Genomic DNA, 20,780 nt, shown 5'->3' with positions numbered 1-20,780 from the left:
TAAAAAAAGAGTTTCCAGTATTTCTTTGTTATACATTGTAGAATATTTGCCTGCACGCTGTGATTTATACACATTTATCAAGTTTCGATTTTCAAATCTGCCATAACAAAATCAGACTAATTTAATTAACCAGAGTTAAACACTAGAAGCCGCAGTTTGTTAAACAGATTAAGACACACACATACAGCAAACCCAGTCTATATTTTGATCATTTGAGTTGTGAAGAGACTAGTCAAAATGAGTTTACCAATCTTCTGGGCGAAAAACGTGCCTTTACTATATCATGAAAGAATATTGAAATGGTGTCCTTTCCATCTCTTTCCCTTTTATTAGCAGCTAGCTACATGATCTTTAATAGCCTCAAGACCTGACATTTTTAAAGAAACGAATCTATTTGTGTCATGGGGAGAGCATGAGCTATGCTAAAAAAGCACACTGGGAAAGAAAAGCTTTCTACCTTTCAGTGGGCACCAAGAAAGTCCCTTAAAAGTCACGGGCCACTTGTTGAGGACAGGTAATAAATGTACTCACTTCCAGTAATGCTAACTTGTAGTTAGTGTACCAGTTACCAGTTCCACCAGTTCCATTTCCAACACCACTTCCAGTGGCGAGCTAACCAAAAGGCAAGTGAACTAATCTGTGCCAATAAGGATCAGAGCAAGAAAGCATCGCTCAGAAGTGCACCCGAGTTTTCCACTGTTAATAATCACAAACGTGTCACCTGGGATTTGCACTGCTTGGCACTAAGTTAAGTAATTGTATATCTCCTTGAAATTCATTTCTGGTTATCACACACGCAGATTGAAAACCATGGCTTTAAAACTGACATTCAGCAAATAAAATTTATGTTTCCTGAAAGGCAAAGAAGGCTGTCATTTCATGCTTCCTAACCTTCATCGTCTATTTTCCTTTGGTACACGTAGGCAGCCGAGGACGCACAAACGGACATGGGCATTATGGAGAGATAGCTTTCTGCTCTGTCAGCTTTGTTTTATAAAAGCTCTGTTTTCTTTATTGCTTTTATCTATTACATCTGTAAAATTTATTTAAGCAATGACAAATCTCTCTTTGGGGCCCGGAGTCTGGGAGAATAACCACTGGCAGGCGATCGGGAGGAGATTTGTTGGATATGACTGTTCATTAAATTGCAAGGAGTAGTGGGAGAGGCCAACAGTCCGGATCTGCTGTGGCTGGGCGGGTTATGGTCTGTGTTTAGAGCTTCTCCATCAGGTGAGAGACAAATGTACCTCATCAGTTACTTTAGTAATAGTTCCATAGGAGTACATGGCTTCTGAAATCCCAGAGGAGGGTTCCTGGTTTCTCTAACTTGTTAGGTGTCCTTATTTCCGAAAAATTTCTAATGAAAAATAGAAGATACAGAAAACCAAATTGTTTACATCTATATTATTATATTATCCTCAAATTACTTTGTAGGTAGAGAGAATCGACTGAGATGGGCTCCTTTACCTAGGAGGTATCAGAATCAGGTGATGGATAATTCTCAACTCCACGGTTTTCACGTTTATATTTTGATTTGTATACGTAATTATAATTCAGGGGTTCTTTTAAGGTTTTATTCATTCTAATATTTCATTTGCCTTTTAAAAAATACCCATTTATTGAGCCCCTGTTTTTTGCCAGGCACTTTGAAAGGCATGGTGCTTAGACTACTGTGAGAGGTTGGCAGGTAAAATCAGGCATCGTGAGTGCCACGTGGTAAGTCCTGTGGTAGAGGTATCCAAAGGGCAGTCAGGGAGTCTCGGGACTTCCTGGAGTTGGACATTTAAAGGCACATTGAGGTCTGAGGCAGGTGAGAGGTAAGTGGTAACAGTGGAAACACAACCATGGTCTGACTCTGGGCAGTTGTATGGATGGAGAGGAGGGGACGGCATTGGGAATTAGTAGAGAGTCAAAATAGGCATGATTTGGTGACTGGTTAGATGCTAGTGCTTAAACAGGAGAAGTCTGGGATTGTGTCCCCTTTGAATTAACAACTCACATCATAAGTTAGAACTGTAGTCTAGTGAATTCTAGAACCATCCCTCAGCCTTGTGCTATGGATATCTTCTAAGTAGTTAAGCATAAATATAGAAGGGTTTTCAGGTTCCATGCTTTTCCCAGACCACTGGATTCTCTGACAAAGCACATTGTGGGAGAGAAGAACAGCAGTAGTTCAACAAATTAAGGTTTATAGCCATTGGTGTGTTGGTAAATAGCTAACAACTGGCTCTGGGGTGGGAGTTGCAGGGGCAGGAGGAGGGGAACCCTGAGGCCTAGTGTTTGCTGTGCTGTATATAGTATTCTCACCGTGGTCGATTTCAAGCTTCCAACGTGATGTCCCGGGACGTGGAGTTGGAAAGACACGTGCATTGTCTACAGCACACGCCTCCAGGCACAGTCCTGGTCGTCACTTAGACGAGTTGTCCTTACTTAGCCTTGTGGTTCCCATCCTTGCATGTGTAGCTCCTTCACAAAACTGTGTTCTTTATACACTGATGTTTATATAAACTTACATAATGAGTCTAGGAGCATGGTATCATTGCTCAGACTGCCTGTGTTCAAATCTCTGACTTTCTAACCTGGGGCAAGTCCGTCGGTTCAGCTTTCTTCGAGCTAATTTGCTCATCAGTAAAATAGAAATAACAACAGAACCTGGCACCTAGGCACTGAGAATGAAAAAATCTGTGTAAAAACACGTATTCTTGTGACCTGCACATAGTAAAGCATTCAATCAGTGCTCCTTATGTTTATTTTCTCTCTGCCTCTTGAGAACAGCAACACAAATGTTAGCTGCCTGTTATATAAGATAATGCTTATTTTATTAGTTTTGAATTGCCTTCTTTGACGCTTCTGAGGAGACCCCAGACTCAACGACTAGACCAAGATTCGGTGATCAGATCTTGAGTTCAGTTTGTCTACAGGCTTAAAACATTGGAGTGATACCTATTTTGTCCCCTTGCAGCTTCCATCTTTATTGACTCAAGACGTATAATTAGTAAGCCGTCTTTATATACAACAGCTACTGGAATATTTCAGATGACTTTCTTTAAATCTTTTCCTAACTGATTCCTGTGCTGTAAGAAATGGGACTGCCCAAAGAAGTCCTTTTGTAGAAGAACAGGCTACACATTCATTTTTGTTTTGAATACTTTGCAAAAAAGTTTTGGCCCTGGTAGCCCATGATCTTTACGAATTTAGTGTGCTTTGACTGTGCATTCTTGGTTAAATTAGAAAATTCAAATTTTCTTTAATATTAAAGTTGAGTTGGATTGAATGACACCAGAAAATGTCATCTGCTACACCAACAGGCTTTATCGGAACTGATTGCACAGTTTGTTCTAACCACCACCTTTATGGAAACCTTATCAAATCTGGAATTATATCCACATATCTTGGGTTGTCAGTACACTATCAAACACATAAATGAAGCAAAATTTAATTTAAAAAATGGCTTTCTATTTACCTGTTTGGAAAAGTGTGCACTAATTTATATATACTAATTCATATTCTGGGATGTACTAAATAAAATAGCATAGTCTTGTGGCTAAATGTTCAAGAATTTTGTGGCTTAAAATTTCTAAATCAAAAGCTAAGTGAAAAACCAAACCATTGGTTTTTTGAGCTTTTTTTTTCGATCCAAGAAATTCAGTTTCCAAAATGTCAACATGTGATTTCTCCTTTGAGGCATTCAGATTCTAGCCTGTTGCTCAACATTTTCAACAAGTTTTGTAAGGGGGCCTTGCTGTGTGGCTGACCCAGGTTAGACACCTAGCCAGGACAGACAGACCTGGATACTTACCTTTTACCTTTTACCAGGCCACTGCCTTTCCCTCTTCTCTGAGAGGCCTGATTGGGTAAGAATAGATAATGGTTTGCCTGGTTTTTCTTTCAAAGAAAACCGGAAAGCCTTTGCACCAGTAATTTTGCAGTGTCTTTAGAATGCTGAATTCTTCAAACAAAGCCCGAGTGGCATTTTGTACTCTTCACCCTGGGGCCATCCAGTCAGTTGCTGACTGCTCACAAATATAGCTAGCAATTTCAGCTGAAAAAGATCTTTAGTTTTTTTTTAAGCCAAGAACAACCGTAGGAAATAATAGGTTTTTACCTCATTTCTCCATCAAGCATTTTCCTGCCCCATGTACTAATCCCCACAGACATTTGCCATGAAGAAAAAAATTTAATGCTCCATATGCCAACTCCCAAGTGTTAGCATTGTCCAGTCAAACATTCTGTGTTTGCACTGGTATTAGATTTAGCGATTTAGAGACTGGTGGGTACTAATCAGACTTTTGTCCTGTGTGTGTGTGTGTGTGTGTGTGTGTGTGTGTGTGTGTGTGTGTGTTTTAACTCTTGGGAGTGTTATAAGGCAACCTGGAAAAATGTTGAAATGTTGAGTCAGGCCTTCTTTCAGTGAAAAGAGGTGTATAAAACACACCCTGACGAGGAGCTGCAATTAACAGTGCATTACTTTCTGGAAAAGACTTCAAGCTGGCTGCCCTGCAGGTCAGAGTCAATAAAGACTGAGTTACTAACAATAGCCTTTTTCTCTGTCTCTGAAGCCTTGGACTTAACCCTAACTTCATCAGACCCGAGATGAAGAGAATAATGGGAACAATAGGAGTCTTGGAGGTTGACTTGGGTCTAAAGCTCAGAGGCCGTAAAAGCTGTCAGAGAGCTTGATTGATTGGCTCTCACGCCTTAGTCCCCAGTGCAAAGCACTAATGTTCCAGCCTCTTCTGAGAGGGTTGATATGCCACCTGGGGTCAGAACTTATCAGCCTGCGGGGCTAATGTTTCAGATGAGGCTAAAGTGCAGTCCATAATTTATACGGAAATTTGTGCTTAGAGTTGCAAGGAAAGCAGGTTTTGACTTGAATTCCAGTCTGTCCAAAAAGAAGTCTGGGTCAACTTCAGATCTTCCTGCTAACGTCATTGTTGTATGTATTAATAGCACTGGAGACAAACTTTAATTGAAGTTTTAATTGAAGAAGAGAATTAAAATCATCATAGAATATTTATTTAGCCAGTATCGCTTGGAGCCAAATTTCGGGAGTTTTAGATTTGATAGGTGAAAGGACACTTAAGCGATTTTGAATTTATTAAAAAACAAAAGTAAATCGCCTATCGAATGTAATAACCATATCAAGTTAAATTATAGTGACTTTGGAAACTATTAAGTGTCCGTGGGAGAGTTGGTTTACAGACTCTGAAATTGACGTTCATGGTACTGACAACATGGAGAGAAATGTTAGGTAATATCAAGGACTAGAAGAGACGCAAGTATCAGAGAGGAATTAGGTTTCATTTAGACGCCTTGAATACGTCATCGTCCGGTTTGCAAAGAAACGCAGCCTAAGGTTAGTTTAGGGTGGCTCTGTGCGACGGGATCCTAGAGCGTGCATATGTAGGACGTCGCTGTGTCTACATAAACACATGTATTTCTACACACAGTATACAGAAATAGACAGCAAAGCAGTGACACCCACCGCGGAAGCGGGGCTGGTCAATCAATAACCAGCTAAGTTTTGTTCTGCTCCAGCAAAACCAGGACTTGCTCCAGTAAGTGCTAACAAAGGCCCTTTTCCCTCTGCTCTGCTCTGGGAGAGCACTATTAGTCACGCTTCATTAGGCTTGTTTACAGAAAAGAGCTGGTCTCTAAGCACGTTATTGAAATACTTGTAACTCTGTTGGGCTTTTTTTCTTCCCTGAAAGATAAGAACTTTGGAATGTGGGTTGGGGGAGGGTGGGAAGGCAGCCTCTGGCCATTGTCAAGAAAACCAGTCTGTTCAGATGGGAATTGGAAAGATGAGTTTGCCTTTAACCTGGATCTGCATCCCCAGAGCCTTGTTGCAGGCTCTCATTTCTGTTGTCTAGGTACTGGGGACCTTTAATTTTGCCCTTCGTAACTGAGACAGATGTAGAAATAGCAAACGTCCTTCATGTTTGGAACTTGCTCCTCTTAAGATTCCAAACGATAGATATGCCACCTGCACAGTAAGCCTGGTCACCAGGAATAGAGGACAGTTAGTGTAGACACGCATATTTCAGGGTGCTTTACCTGGAAGGAATGCAGGAGGCTTGCCGCTGGTGGTGTTTCTGAGTGGGGAATTCTTGGTGTTTTGGCACTTCCCTCCATTCCTTAGCTCATGGCCTGGTTTACGGGGCAGTTTCAAGGATGAGGAAACCAAAGTCCGTTTGCTGAGTGACTCTTTTGTGCCAGTGCCCATGTTCTAATGCTTTACATAAATCACATCTTACTTGATATTGATATGATTCCTTATTATAGAGGTGAGGAACAACGGCTCAGAGAGGTTTAGTTCAAGGTAAAGCAGCTACAAAGTGGGCTTGGAGCAAGGTGGAGTCTGTCTCCAGAGCCATCTTTTCAGGTGCTTAGGAGGCTCCGTTTGATCACCAATCACTCTTTTGTTCTTTCTTCCTCCCTGGTTCTCAAAGTAAAATTGTCTGCAGACTGAGCTAGATTAGAGTTAATGCCTTCAGCTTCCTTATTACATTCTGAACCAGAGCCATAATTATGTGGCTTCACGACCAGTGTATGGGAACTGCCTCCCACGCTGCCCAGAGCTAGGTCACCTCCAGGTGAGAACAGGGAGGTTTCCCAAGGACAGAAACCTCACTCACTCACCCCCTTGCTTTTTGTTGTGAGGGCACCGCCTCTGGATTCTCTGACATCCACATCCCTTGTTTCCTTTTTAGATGTGCAGATGGTGACTTTTAGGTGACACACACAATGTACCTACCCCTCGTGCCATATACACGCAGAGCCTACACACACACGCACACACACCACACACGCGCGCGTGCGCGCGTGCACCAGTTGACAGAGGCAGTTCCCTGTTTTTTCAGCCGCTGTTTGTAAATTGCTATTTTAAATTTCAGCAAGTGGAATAATAGCAGAGTGATCATCTCCAGTAAATGCTGTTGGCCTTTGTAAAGAATGGCTTGTTCAGAGGTTTTATGATTTATGACGTACACAGCTGGTGGCCAGCCGAGCTGTAGGAATGTGTGCTCTCCTGGGCCCCATAGAGCTGGAGATGAAAAAGGCCCAGAGCTGGCACGAAAGCAAATAAGCGCTCTGACTTTAAATAAAGCATCATAATTTATACGAAGCCTGGTTCTTCAGTCCCAGTGAGATACATGCATCAGTAGCAGCTTTTTGATGTGAGCATAATTGTCAGGGGTTCCCACTGTCCCCTTGTATCGCAAGGACTGAGGATGATAAGAAATTACTTTACAACACAGTCCTATAAAACACAGTCCTATAATCTACAGTTATATTACACATATTTTGACAAGCAATTCACTAGCATTGCAACCTGAAACTCGGCTAATCTGCCCCCTCCATTGATCTACCATAGGTTTGTGAGGAAAACTAGGTGATGGAGACGTTGAGAAGACCGATACCTCCACGTTCCCTTTTCCGTGCCCCTTCCCCTCCCCCACAGTATATGAGGCTTTCCATTCTTCAGTTTTATTCATTTATTTTTGCATCTTTCGTTTATATTCGTCTCAGTAATTCCTGTGCCTTCCTGCCTACTCCTCCCACAGCGGGAGCATTGGGCTAGGAACAGGCTGCTTGCTGCCTGCACCCAGAAGTAGGGAAGTGCAGGTACCTGTTAAATGATTTCACAGATTTATAGTATCTTATACCCTCCTTCCCCGTTTCAGCCCTAGAGTATGCTCTCTTAGGGGCAGTGGCAGCGAGGGGGAGTTTTTGCCTTAAGGATAGTTTTTTTCTCCCCTGCCGGATTTTGCATTTCTCTTTACCTGTTTTTCAAGTTGAAGTAATGACATTGTGGAGATCCTGACTGTAGAAGTTGTTAGCTGCAAAGGTCCTGTAATGAATATTAAATGCAGGCAGTGACACAGGGCCTGATGCTGTGAAGGGCCTGCATTCTTTCAGTTGCTTATCTTCAGTGGGAGTGTGGAGAGGCTGCTTCCCTCTCATGCTGGGGGATCCCGGCTGGGTGCTTGGGCCCAGACCCCTCGTACAGAGGTGTCTCCTAAAATAACACTCTTGAGGGAACGACATGTTAAGAGGTAATAAAATAAGAACCATATCATTACTATAGCTCATAGTAGGCCTAGTTCAGTCAGTTCTTATCAAATACCTCTCCCAGACTTCGGAATGCTTTTATTTAAAGGAAGAAAAAAATCATCTCCTACTGAGCTAATAATTAAAGCTTGTGAGACTGGATTAAGAGAGCTGAGTCCGTTCTGTTAGAATTGGCACTAAACTCTGGTCTTCCCATGAAGAAAAGGAGGAAGAGAATGAGACATCATTCCACTACTCGCATGAGGAAATTGTGCCTAAAAAAAAAGGAGAGGGTTTGAGCAACCTGTGGGCACTAGAAATCAGTCATCTAAACTCATCAGATTTCATATAAACGACTGTGTGCCTGCAAAGGAGCGGGGGAAAATGCAGGTTTAGAACTCTGTACCGGAAATCAGAGTGGTGCTGTCGCTTGTCTCTGTGCTTCCAAGCCTCAAGGAAAGTTGGATCGAAAAAATGAAGCCTCTTTATAAAAATGTATCCATATCTACATATACTCCATACATATACATGTTCAATTCATGCATTTAAATTGCTCCAAATGTCTGTCTCAGAAGACTGACTGTATTTCTTGCTGTTCCATCCCCCTTGTCTCTTTCTCCTTTCGGCCTCGTCCCCTCTTTTATTTCGTATCATTTGCTTGAGTGTAATCACCTGGTCCTGCTGGCTGTTGCCTGAGCCTCGATGGACCACAGCTTGAAAATCATCCCCTTGTTAAGGCTGGGGGTGGCTTTGATGCAGCTGGCCAAGTCTCTGTTACTTGCTGCCCTTGTTGACTCAAGCTCAGGGGCTGGTCTTCTTCCCCCCCCTCCCTCCCAACACCCGTCACCGTAAACTTGTCCTCCTGCCCATCTCCAAGTGGGGACCCTGGGTGCCTTAGCAGAAACTTATTAAAGGAACTGCCTGAGCAATAAGGGCTACTACAGATTGTGGTGTGAATGGTGGCAGCAAGCATTTTTTTTTTTTTTTAAACTAGCCTCAAGCCATCAAGGACAATGTTGCTTTAGGATATAAATATCGGCCTAACTTAAAAGCACATGTTTTTTGTTACTGATCATTTTTCAAATTACTTTCTAAAGATCTCTATGTGATTTTTTTCCCCCCAAATGCTCTTTGTTCCCCAAAATGTTTACACTGACATCTATGACATCTTATAACTATGAAACTTGCTGAAAACACATGTACTGATTATTTAAAAGATGTAAAGCATCTCTTTCTGCAGTAAACATTCATTGAGCTCTAATGATTTGACCTGATTTTTTTTAAGTTGTATGTTACGCTATCAAAGTTTTTATTAATGCTTAAACTTGTATAATGCGTGGTCAGTGAAAATATTGTCACCATACACATGTGCCGTGCAGGCCCCCATGCAAATGTATGGGACAGCCTTGCAAAAGCCTTCTTTCTGCTCTCTCTTCTTACCCGCAAGACTTCTTAACAGGCCATTGTTATTTTCTGGAAGTGGGAAAGGATAATGTTACTGGGGAAGCAAGAAAAGAAAAGCAGCAAGAGCTTCTTTTAGCTGACCAGTCAACTGGATATTGACCACCTGTCTTCATGGGAAAGAAATAGATGGCAGTGAATAAGCGAGAGTCTAGTTTTCCAAGAAGCTCAATGATTTTCCCAAATCAATACAGCTCATCAGGCCTCAGAACAAAGGCTGCAGGGGAGGTGACAGTGATGGAAGTGGCTCTGTGTTCTTTTGTGTATTAAACCATAAGGCCCATGGGGAAACAAGATTTCTTTAGCCATGTTTTTTTTTTCCCCTTTTCTTTTTTCTTTTCTTTTTTTTTCCGTTTAGGGCTTATTCAATGTATTGGGGGAGGGAGGGTAAATCCTTTCAGATTTAAAAAAAAAAAATTCCATAGACTGCATCCAATGATCAAATGTACTTAAAACACAGTCAAGTGAAAAAGAATACCGTCTTTTAAAATACGTTTTGGAATAGCATTTTACCATTGCTTTTTGGTGTTGGTTTAGTGTGTTTCTTTGGATTAAGGTCTTATATTTGTTTTCTTGTTATTTATGGAAAGGGTTTTGATGAATCAAAAAGAAATGTCTCAGTGTTCACATTAACCCCTGGCAAAGAAAGAATCATAACTATCCTCCCATAAATGAACCTTGTCCCAATGTCCTGATAAAATAACACCAAACCCTACTAGGAATGCTGAACTGTCATCTGAGAGGTTATAATTAATGTAGATAGTGTGGTGCCAACATATTCCCGCCGCCGACAGAGAACATCTACCCAAACCAGCAATTTTTAGCCCTTCAGTCCTTTAATCTTGAAGCTCACTGTGCTTTCATAAAGTAGTACATTAACACCAGAGCAGCGTGTCTCTGGGGTTTATGGCAGGGGTGGCGGCACACTAGGGCATAAAGTGTTTCATTACACTTCCCTTTGTTAGTTCTGCCCTATCTCCCAAGCTCCATTGCCATACACTGTTTGTTCAGATAAAGCCCAATGTTCAGGGTGACTAATCGCAGCGCTGTGTTCCAGATGGTTTGATTACAGGATGTGGTTAAAGTGACTCTTCAAACATTCAGCCCAGCAGTAGGGCTCTTTAAAAAAAAAATACTGCATTTTCTGGTCACGTGACAGCACTTTTCCTGTCCTGGTGCTCCATATCTACTTGGCAGAGGTCCTAGGAAAGTCCCTCTGCTTTTTGGGTGCCAGGTATTTCATTGGCAACCTTAGTCGTAAATTTAAAATTTCCCCAAATAATTATAAACTGAGCTTTGTCCTTTGAAGAAAGACTTATCTGAAGCCAGAAAAATGAACAACGACAGTACACAAGACACAGCTTTTTAAAAAGTACCAGTATCGGATACAACAAAACCACAACAACGAAATATTAGAGAGAGGGAGTTCAGCACAAAGGAATGATGATAAATCATTCCTTATACAATAGTCACTTTGTGTAAAAATATAGGGTAATATGATATCCAAAATATATGAACTTTATCGTGAACTCATGAAACCAGCATATTGTGGCACTTTTATTGTCACTAGTGTTTCTACTAGAAAAAAATATGTAAAAGGAAAAAAATGTGTAAACTTAAACAAAAAAGGATTGTGGTATAAATGGGTTACATTTTGTTGTTATTAGTGTGAGATTTCTGTTTTCTGCATGAGTGAACACCAAGCCCATCCAGATGTGGTAGTCTGAATAAGAGTTCAAAAAAGAAAATGAGAAACAAAACTATGTCTGATTCCAAATTCGGCATTTGTGATGTCTGTCCCAGGGATGAGGCACTCAAAAGACTCTGAAACAGTCCTTAAACTGTAATATAAACAGAGTTATGCTGATCCACTGGGAAATCAGACATTTGCCCTGTTCTTGAAGAGACATCTTCACAAATACCATAAACAGTAATTCATAAACCGTATTTATAACATCTTGGGAGCAAAATCTCTCTGCAGAGAATTTCTATCTATAAACTAGTGGAAGATTATGCTTATTGAAAAAGTATGGGACTAGTGAAAAGAAGTCACTGAGTAGGATTCAAATCTAGATTCTCTTCTGTCCCCATCCAGTAGTTCCTAAGTGTTGGATGTCCTCTCTGCGTGCTGGGCACTGCTCCCAGGTGCGGTAAGTGCAGACACCGCTCCTGATTTCCAGGAGTGTAGTCCAGTTGGCAGAGATAGGCATACTGTGTATGTAAGTGGTGTCAAATGTTAATGGGACTGTGTATCAGGGTAAGATGGATAGTCTCAATACCGTTTAAACATAGAGTTTATTTGCTGCTCACCTAATAGACGAAGTTGGTGTTCCTGTTGGGTGAGGGTTTTCCTTGTCATTCAGGGTCCTAAATGAAGGAGACTCTGCCATCTTCTTGTGGCCTTCAAGGCTGCTGGAGTCCCCCCACCCCCCCAGCCAGCCATAAAGGGAAGAGATGAGAAGAACATGCACGGGAGATTATTATGGGCCAGGTCTGAAAGTGGCACTATCAGTTGACTCACTTTGTTTGCTCTCTTAGCACCGAGTCCCAGGACCACATCTTTCTAGTAGCAAGGCTGAGAAGTGGTTAGCCGAGGGAAAACATGGATTCTGGTGAGAGGACTATACATGGAGTGCACTGGGGACCTAGGAGGGAGGGGCCAGCTTTTGGTGGTATACATGGTCTGCGTGTGACTGGAGAGGATTCAGAGAAGAGATTACATTGGACTTTGTCTTCATTTTGTCCTGATTCATTAGGCACCTTAACTTTCCTTGGGAATGTGGCCTAGGACAGCTTCAAGACGTGTTTGTTTTTTTTCTTTTTTTCAGGGGAATTGAAAGTGTGACTTGAAGAATGGTTAAAGAGACTTGTTTAGGCTGGAGGGTAAAAAAGAGTATGAACTGGGGGTGAAGAGAATGTTGACATGGCCACTGCCCTTGCCTGGTGAAAGGCTGTCAAGTGGATGATGGGTGGACTGTCTCCCCAGGGTGTCAGAAGGCACAGAGGGCCACAGTATTCAAAGTCCTGTTTTAGTTCAGAACCAGGAGCAACTTTTTAACAAGATGACTGGAAAATGACAGAGCTCTCCTGGGTGCTGGTGAGAGCGCCTGTCAGGGATGAGGTCAAAGGGACATACACACACCGAGTATTGGGGGCCTGGTATTATTTTCCTCATCTCACAGCTATTGCATCCTTGGGGCTTTGGCCTACCATAGTTCTCTCAGCTTTTAGTACCCTGTGACCTTCAGGTCTCTACTCTTAGTATTAACTTGCCCTTCCATGTGACTAATTCTGATCCCCAAAGCAAGTCCCTCTTTGGTTGCCTCTCAGGTGCCCAGCATGAGTGCGGTCAGATGAGGCCACAATTAGGATTATTGGTCTAGGGGCCTAGTCCCTTAAGCTTACCCTCTGAGCAGGGACTGTGGGCAGAGCAGGCACTGTGAAAGTCTCATCCAGGGTCTAGTTAATGTGACGGATTAAGGGGCCTACTCGGTAAGTAAGGGTAAGTATGCAAACTATACTTGCACTTCTGCATTAGAGGGTACGCCTGTGTTAGCTCTGTTCCAAGTTTGCACACTCTTGAAGTATAAAGTTTGGATGGAGTTCCAGCCAAAAGGATTGATTCCACAGCACCAAATAGGTACCTAGTGTATACCCTATAGATGCACGATAAATGCTTAATGGGCCTGACCATCTATGTCTCTGGGAACACTTCCTCACTAAGTATTGACAAAAGGAAATAATAGAACACTGTGACGGTGGAATCCTTGTGAGACATCAGGGCTCTTTTAGCTTGTAGATACCGGGCTCAGGTTATAAAACACAGACCATGTTCTTTCTTATTAAGTGGCCTGTAGGCAATACGCTTTATGGGAGATGCTTAGCTTCTGTATCAGTTTAGCTTCAGAGTTTAGCTTCAGTATCAGTTATTGAAAACAAAGCCTTAATACCAAGAAGAAAACCCTGTGTGGTGAGTGCACTCAAAATATCCCTTGCTCTCTTCAGCTGTGTCCTCACTTTATTGGTAACAATCTTCAGATATTTTTTTCAAATATAAACTGTTACAGGGCAGGCATTATTAACATTTTGGGAAAGGGGGGATAATAAACCTGGTCGGATGCTTGAGAATATAAAGATGAAAAGGACTTTTGTAAAGTGTCCCCAGCACCTAGCTTATAGACTAGACGTTTGAAAGCATAACTGTGCATTAAAAGAAATATTAAATCTTTTTGGAACAAATGTACATTTATTTCCAATGTATGTAAAAATTAAGTTAAGAAACATAACTATGCCCAGATTTATAGAATTCGAGATTGGTACTTTTAAAGGCCTAATTTTCATTTTGGGCATTTATTCCTGTAAAAAGTAGAGTCTGCGTTATATGACCATGGCTTACAAAGTGTTCAGGATGTTGAGGCTTCAGCAAAATGATAAACCATGTACATTTTTTTAGAGCAAAAACACCTTTATACTTGGCCCCTCACAATAGGATGTTGTCTAAACACAGACTTCCTTTACAAAGAAACAAGACACTTTGTAGTTTATGAGAAGCATTTCTTTAAGCCTTCATTCCAACACGGAAAGGCAGATTTGGCTGTGTAAACATGTGCGTGTGTGTAGTCGCATGCAAATTCTAGGCAGATATAAATACTCTGTGGCATTGTGAAGCGTCTTGTACATATAAAGAAAAATAGACACAGGCATACGTATTTAATTAGCAGCGCGTGATGGAGACTGTTCAAAATCTCCCGGGAATAGAGCATTTATCTTGAGCATTTTAAATGCAGAGGGCTTCTAGAAAAATAAAGCTGACGTATTGACGCCCTTTGAAGTTGAAGAAGGACTTTAAGGATTTTTTTTTCCCCCATGAGTGCTAATAATAACAATATCACTTGTACTTAGATAAGAGATCTGCTTGTGTGGCTTCTAGAAATAGTATCAGGCGATGTGAATAGTTTTACAGTGTGGAAGTTGCAACTGGACTTTAGCCTTTGTGGCAGCTTCAAACGGTATCTCCACATAACCAGGGATTTGCTTGTTTGGGGTCTCTTCCTTCTCGCCGGCTCCCAGATTTCCTTTGTCCTGTTTGGAGACAACGAATTCGGTTCGGAGCGGGCTGGAGTGCTACCGTGAGCTGCGCAGCGTGGGTCGTGGTGGTAAACTAGCACTGTCACGCAGATGTGGCTTTCATCGCACGGACCGGCCCTCGGTGACTTACCGAGCCGGGCAGCCCGTGCAGCCCGTGCAGCCCACTCGGGCGGCCGGAACCCTGGCTTGGTGCGCACGACCCCGCCTCGCCCGTGGCCGCCGAAGGGCAGCTTCCTCCCTCCGCCAACCTCCTTTATCCGCAACTGCTACCTCGCTGCTCCAGGCGGCCGCCACCGGCCCAGCCAATCAGACGCGAGCATTCCCAGCAGGCGCCGACCAATCCGCAGCCAGCGTTTGCTGGAAACGCGAAACCCTTAGGGGAAAAGCAATAACAAAAGCCTTTCACTGCAGACAAATGTTAAGTGTCTGTGCAGACTTTTCCTGTTTTTAATTTTATTACTGCAAGAATGGAGGGTTTGTTGTTTCTTTCATGTTTCCTTTCAAGCAATTTTAATTATACATTTGTGCTACATCAGGGACTCTGGAACGCAGTGATTTAGCCTATTGCATCTAAAGCTAAAATGCAGTAACCTTCTGGCAGTACAGATATATTCCTGCACTGTAAATATAGCTGACATGCTAAAGAATTTTAAGCAGCTGCAAAGGTCTTTGACACCACACACAGTGCCCCAGAGAGCAGATGATGAGAAAACCAGCTCCGTTTTTCCCTTCCCCTCCTCTCCCACCCCCTCCCTTTTCCTGAAGGGATGTGCTCATAAAGAATCTTTTCCTCCAATTGTTCTGTCTTGTGCAAATTTTGACCAAATACCTAATTACCATTGATTCTCATTCCAATATGAATTTTTATACTCACTGGTTTAAAAAAAAACATTCCTGAGGGAATCAGAATGGAACCAGTCGTGACCTGAGGAGAGGCTTGCTTGGTGTCCTGCTACTAGCTTTTCCCTCCCTTGCTTGAGGATTGCTACAGTGAGTAAATTCAGCTGTCACTTAAGTAATTGCGACATAGACCATATGGGAAACAATTTTTAAATCTCTTTTTGAGACTTCTGAAAGAAATCCTTCCTTCCCTACTTCTTGAGTCCCAACCATTCTAATATTTTACCTGCTGTTAAAACGTTCCCAAGGAAATGAGTCTTACCTTGTGAGGTGTCCGTTATTATAAAGGAGTTCAATATAGGTTTTCTGTAAAATTCAAAATGGCAGTGAGTATGTAAGCAAACCAGCTAGAAATAGACTTTGAGTAATGTCCCTTGGTGTTGCCAAGAAAGAGTGCGGGCGAAGGTACAGAAGAGAAAACAAAGGCTCACTTAGATATTTTATTTTTTAACCCTAATATTTTATGTATGTCTCAAAATCTATTATAGGTCTGTGTATATATGTTTTAAGGAGTGATTTTTTTTTAAAAGGGCACTTGTCCTCTAGTGAAATAAAAAGGATGTTATATTTTGTTTCCCTGTGACATTTGGTATACTAAGTGCACTCAAGTTTAGTAATTCACAGATGCAGTGCTAAATTAAATTGTCTGTCTGCAAAGCAGTTGGGAAAAGCAGAATGGCTTGCAGGAAACAAGTGTGCTGGTTTGAGGTTTTTTTTCTAATCCTCTGTGGCAAATGCTTACTAAAGTTGATTCTAAAGATAACCCCAAGAGCAAACCTATTGTGCACATTTATTTTCTTAAGAGGGCTATTTTAGGAGTCCTTAATATGAAACAAGACCAAACAGTGAAACAGATACTGTACAAGGCTGATTCTTGTCTCACAAAGCTAGTGAGGGGAGGATTAGGAAAAAGAAATCATAGCCGATTGTCTGCTACATGGATTCCAAGCTCCTACTTCCCCGGCTCGATATCTGTTTTGGGGCACCTACATAATTTTTTTCTAAATAAAAAAACACAAAAAACCCCACCATTGTTTTATATTGTTGAATTGGAAACAAAACCGATTGCTTTCAGTCACCTTCTGGTTTAAGCACTGGTAACTGGCGCTTAGTTTTTGTTGGCTGCTTGCCAAACGAAAGCAATTATGTGTAATAATAGAAAAATTAAGAGGTGAGTGTTGCTATTTTACAGCAGGACATGGCAAAAACCATTTCCTTCTGTCAGCAGTATCTTGATTACACTCTCACACAAAGCCTTACCCTTTTGTACCTCATGCGCCTGAGTACACACACACACACACACACACACACACACACAATTTCCTGTGGGTTTTCATTTGAGGTCACTGAAACCAGAAAGAGGAAGAATGCAAACCACAGTTTTTGAAAGCAAATGAGAATAGAACTTTGCTGGTAAAAATAATAATAATAATAATAAATGAACTGGAAATAAGAGTAATCGGGGCTAATCGTGGTCTTCTTTCATTCCCTGCTCCTGCAGGTGTCCTAGTGGTCAATGTCACGTGGAGGAACAAAACTTACGTAGGGACCCTATTGGACTGCACCAAGCACGACTGGGCCCCTCCCAGGTATGCACAGAGCCTTTTATTTCAGGCTCTCTTCTCTCCTCCTTCCTCTCCTTCCCCCATCCTTTCTTTGCAAGGAAACTATATAGAGAAATGAATAATACATAAAAGTCTGCCTGTAATTGAAACCAAGCATAAGGGAAATGAGCAATTCAGGATCGAACACAGTAAAATGCAGATGCTGGATTTCTTTCCTGCCAGGAGATCTTTACTCTCTGCCCCTTTTCTCTCTTCTTTGTTTTCATCTTTTCTCAAAATGGGAATTTGAACTGGGTTTGACGCTGGCTACCTGAGCTGTTTTTCTTTGGCTTTCTGAGAAAGAATGTAAGCTGTTGGTAGCCTGTTCTTTTGCAGGCGTGAAAATTGTCCCTGGAAGAATAGGGTGTCTTTTCCTTATATGGGCCCAGCCCTCAAGCTATTGTGTGCCTTGTGATTTTACCTGGCCCTGTTGGGGCTGCTCATTTTGATGTCTGTCACTTGCTTCCCTAGGTTCTGTGAGTCACCGACAAGTGACCTGGAGATGAGAGGAGGCCGGGGCCGAGGAAAGAGAGCAAGGTCTGCCGCAGCCGCCCCGGGCTCCGAGGCCAGCTTCACCGAGTCCAGAGGGCTGCAGAACAAGAACAGAGGGGGGGCCAATGGGAAAGGGAGGCGGGGGAGCCTCAACGCCAGTGGGCGCAGGACACCCCCAAATTGTGCTGCTGAGGACATCAAAGCCAGCCCCTCCTCCACCAACAAAAGGAAAAACAAGCCTCCTATGGAGCTAGACCTGAACTCCAGCTCCGAGGATAATAAGCCTGGGAAGCGTGTCCGCACAAATTCTAGAAGCACTCCCACCACCCCTCAAGGGAAACCAGAGACTACTTTTTTGGACCAAGGCTGCTCCTCTCCAGTGTTAATCGATTGTCCCCACCCAAACTGCAACAAGAAGTACAAGCACATTAACGGCCTGAGGTACCACCAGGCTCACGCACACTTAGACCCGGAAAACAAGCTGGAGTTTGAGCCTGACAGCGAGGACAAGCTCTCGGACTGCGAGGAGGCGCTGAGTAACGTGGCGCTCGAATGCAGTGAGCCCAGCGCAGGCGTGTCGGCGTATGACCAGGTGAAGGGGCCAGCGTCCCCTGGCGCGGGGAACCCCCCTGGGACCCCCAAGGGAAAGAGGGAGCTGATGAGCAATGGCCCGGGTTCTGTTCTCGGATCTAAAGCTGGGAAGAATTCTGGAAAAAAGAAAGGCCTTAACAACGAACTGAACAACCTCCCGGTCATCTCCAACATGACGGCCACGTTAGACAGTTGCTCGGCAGCAGATGGCAGTTTGGCTGCTGAAATGCCCAAACTGGAAGCGGAAGGATTAATTGACAAGAAGAATTTGGGAGAGAAGGAAAAGGGCAAAAAAGCCAACAATTGCAAAATGGACAAAAACCTCTCCAAACTGAAAACCGCGCGGCCCATCGCCCCTGCCCCGGCCCCGACTCCGCCACAACTGATCGCCATCCCCACTGCCGCCTTCACAAGCACCACAACGGGGACAATCCCCGGACTGCCCTCCCTCACGACGACTGTTGTTCAGGCCACACCAAAGAGTCCTCCGTTAAAACCCATTCAACCAAAGCCCACAATTATGGGGGAGCCCATCACCGTGAACCCAGCTCTTGTGTCGCTCAAAGACAAAAAGAAAAAGGAGAAGCGAAAGCTAAAGGACAAAGAAGGGAAAGAGACGGGAAGCCCGAAAATGGATGCGAAGCTGGGCAAACTCGAGGACGCCAAGGGGGCGGGGAAAGACTTATCGGGGCATTTTTTAAAGGACCATCTCAGCAAGACTGAGGGGCTGGCTAATGGGCTGTCGGAGTCTCAGGAGAGCCGAATGGCCAGTATCAAAGCCGAGGCCGATAAGGTTTACACGTTCACAGACAATGCTCCCAGTCCTTCCATCGGGAGTGCCTCGAGAATGGAATGCAACACGCTGGTGAACGGGCAGGCGCCCATGGCCCCACTGCATGTGTTGACACAAAACGGGGCAGAGAGTTCTGCGGCCAAGACGAGCAGCCCCGCCTATTCGGACATATCTGATGCTGCCGACGACGGTGGTTCCGACAGCAGGTCGGAGGGCATGAGGTCAAAAGCCAGTTCCCCATCAGATATCCTTTCTAGTAAGGACGGTGTTGTCAAAGGGCATTCTTCAACTACAGCTCCATCATCTCAAATGAAAGAGTCCCACTCTCCCTATTACCATGGCTACGATCCTTATTATTCTCCAAGTTACATGCACCCTGGCCAGGTCAGCGCCCCTGCAGCTGGGAACGGTGGGAGCACGCAGGGAATGAAGATCAAGAAGGAGTCTGAGGAAGACGCAGAGAAGAAAGACAAGGCAGAGCAGCTAGATGCCAAGAGAGTGGACCATACTTCCACATCCTTACAGCCTCAGCACCAGTCGGTGATCACACAGAGACACCCTGCCCTGGCTCAGTCCCTTTATTATGGCCAGTATGCCTACGGGCTCTACATGGACCAGAAGTCTCTGATGGCCACCAGCCCTGCCTACAGACAGCAGTACGAGAAGTACTATGAGGACCAGAGGCTGGCAGAGCAGAAAATGGCCCAAACTGGGAGAGGAGACTGTGAAAGGAAAAATGAGCTCCCCTTGAAAGAGCTGGGCAAGGAGGACAGTAAACAGAAAAACATGCCGTCGGCCACAATCTCAAAAGCTCCCTCTACCCCGGAGCCTAACAAAAACCATTCTAAACTAGGGCCGTCAGTGCCTAATAAAACTGAGGAGACAGGTAAATCGCAGCTTCTCTCCAATCACCAGCAGCAGCTTCAGGCCGACAGCTTCAAAGCTAAGCAGATGGAAAACCACCAGCTTATTAAGGAGGCTGTAGAAATGAAATCTGTCATGGACTCTATGAAGCAGACAGGTGTAGACCCAACCTCGAGATTTAAACAAGTAAGATTGTGGAGCGTGGCCCCCACAGGGAGAGAGCAGTCTGAGACTTGTACATGTCTGGGCTTGATCTGGTTAGGCTTCACAGGAAATACACCAGGGGTTCACTAGGGTTGACTCCTCTTCCCTTGAAAAATATTTTAAAAGATTCTCTCAGGAGCTATTGTGTGCCTCTAAAATGCACATTACTCACTATTTCCTTGTCATGTTGTGTAGTAAAAAGAACTGTGGACGTGTGCTTTTCGTGTTGCATGATGCCATTAACTAACCAAAAATCTGACCTGGACCCTGAACTTCTTACTGAGGCCAAAGTGAGGGAATTCTGCCACAAGGCCCCTCAGTTCTCTCCTGACTTAACTCTGAGATTCTGAGTCTGATCTCTAAAATAGTTGTTGTTCTCCATTTCCAAGTTTCTGTTGGCATCTTTCAGGAGTATTAAGGCTGGGTCCCTAAAGTCACACTTCCCACTCATTTTTTAAATAAAACTTGGATCCCAAATGTCTTTCACATGGTATCTGAGATCCCTGGATCTCTGTTTTACACTCTGTGTTCAGTGCCCCAAAGCGGAGCTCAGTGCTGATCCCTTGTGAGGCGAGAGGAGGTCTGGGTGGATGTGCCTCAAGCAACCTTCCCAGAGCCTGAGGTTACTTATATGTGCAAACACCTGTACGTCGATCCCCGTGAAGGCACACATGTGCTACCACTTTCTGTCACGGTTCAGATATCCTGACTCCCTGCGGTCCCATGAGTAT

General features: G+C 43.5%; 1 protein-coding gene across 4 annotated transcripts in view; it reads left to right on the top strand.

The window, feature by feature from the left end:
• ZNF608 (zinc finger protein 608) overlaps positions 1 to 20,780 on the top strand; it is a 104,349-nt gene that overhangs the window by 76,172 nt on the left and 7,397 nt on the right. For all 4 annotated transcript variants that reach the window (XM_033110722.1, XM_033110724.1, XM_033110723.1 and 1 more), the window contains 2 exons: positions 17,003 to 17,090; positions 17,577 to 20,031. In XM_033110722.1, the coding sequence (XP_032966613.1) occupies positions 17,003 to 17,090; positions 17,577 to 20,031 (2,543 nt within the window). The remainder of the gene's footprint in view (positions 1 to 17,002; positions 17,091 to 17,576; positions 20,032 to 20,780) is intronic.

The sequence above is a fragment of the Rhinolophus ferrumequinum genome, chromosome 7 (genome assembly GCF_004115265.2).
Source record: "Rhinolophus ferrumequinum isolate MPI-CBG mRhiFer1 chromosome 7, mRhiFer1_v1.p, whole genome shotgun sequence".
NCBI lineage: Eukaryota > Metazoa > Chordata > Mammalia > Chiroptera > Rhinolophidae > Rhinolophus > Rhinolophus ferrumequinum.
This window is presented reverse-complemented; position numbering and strand designations above follow the sequence as displayed.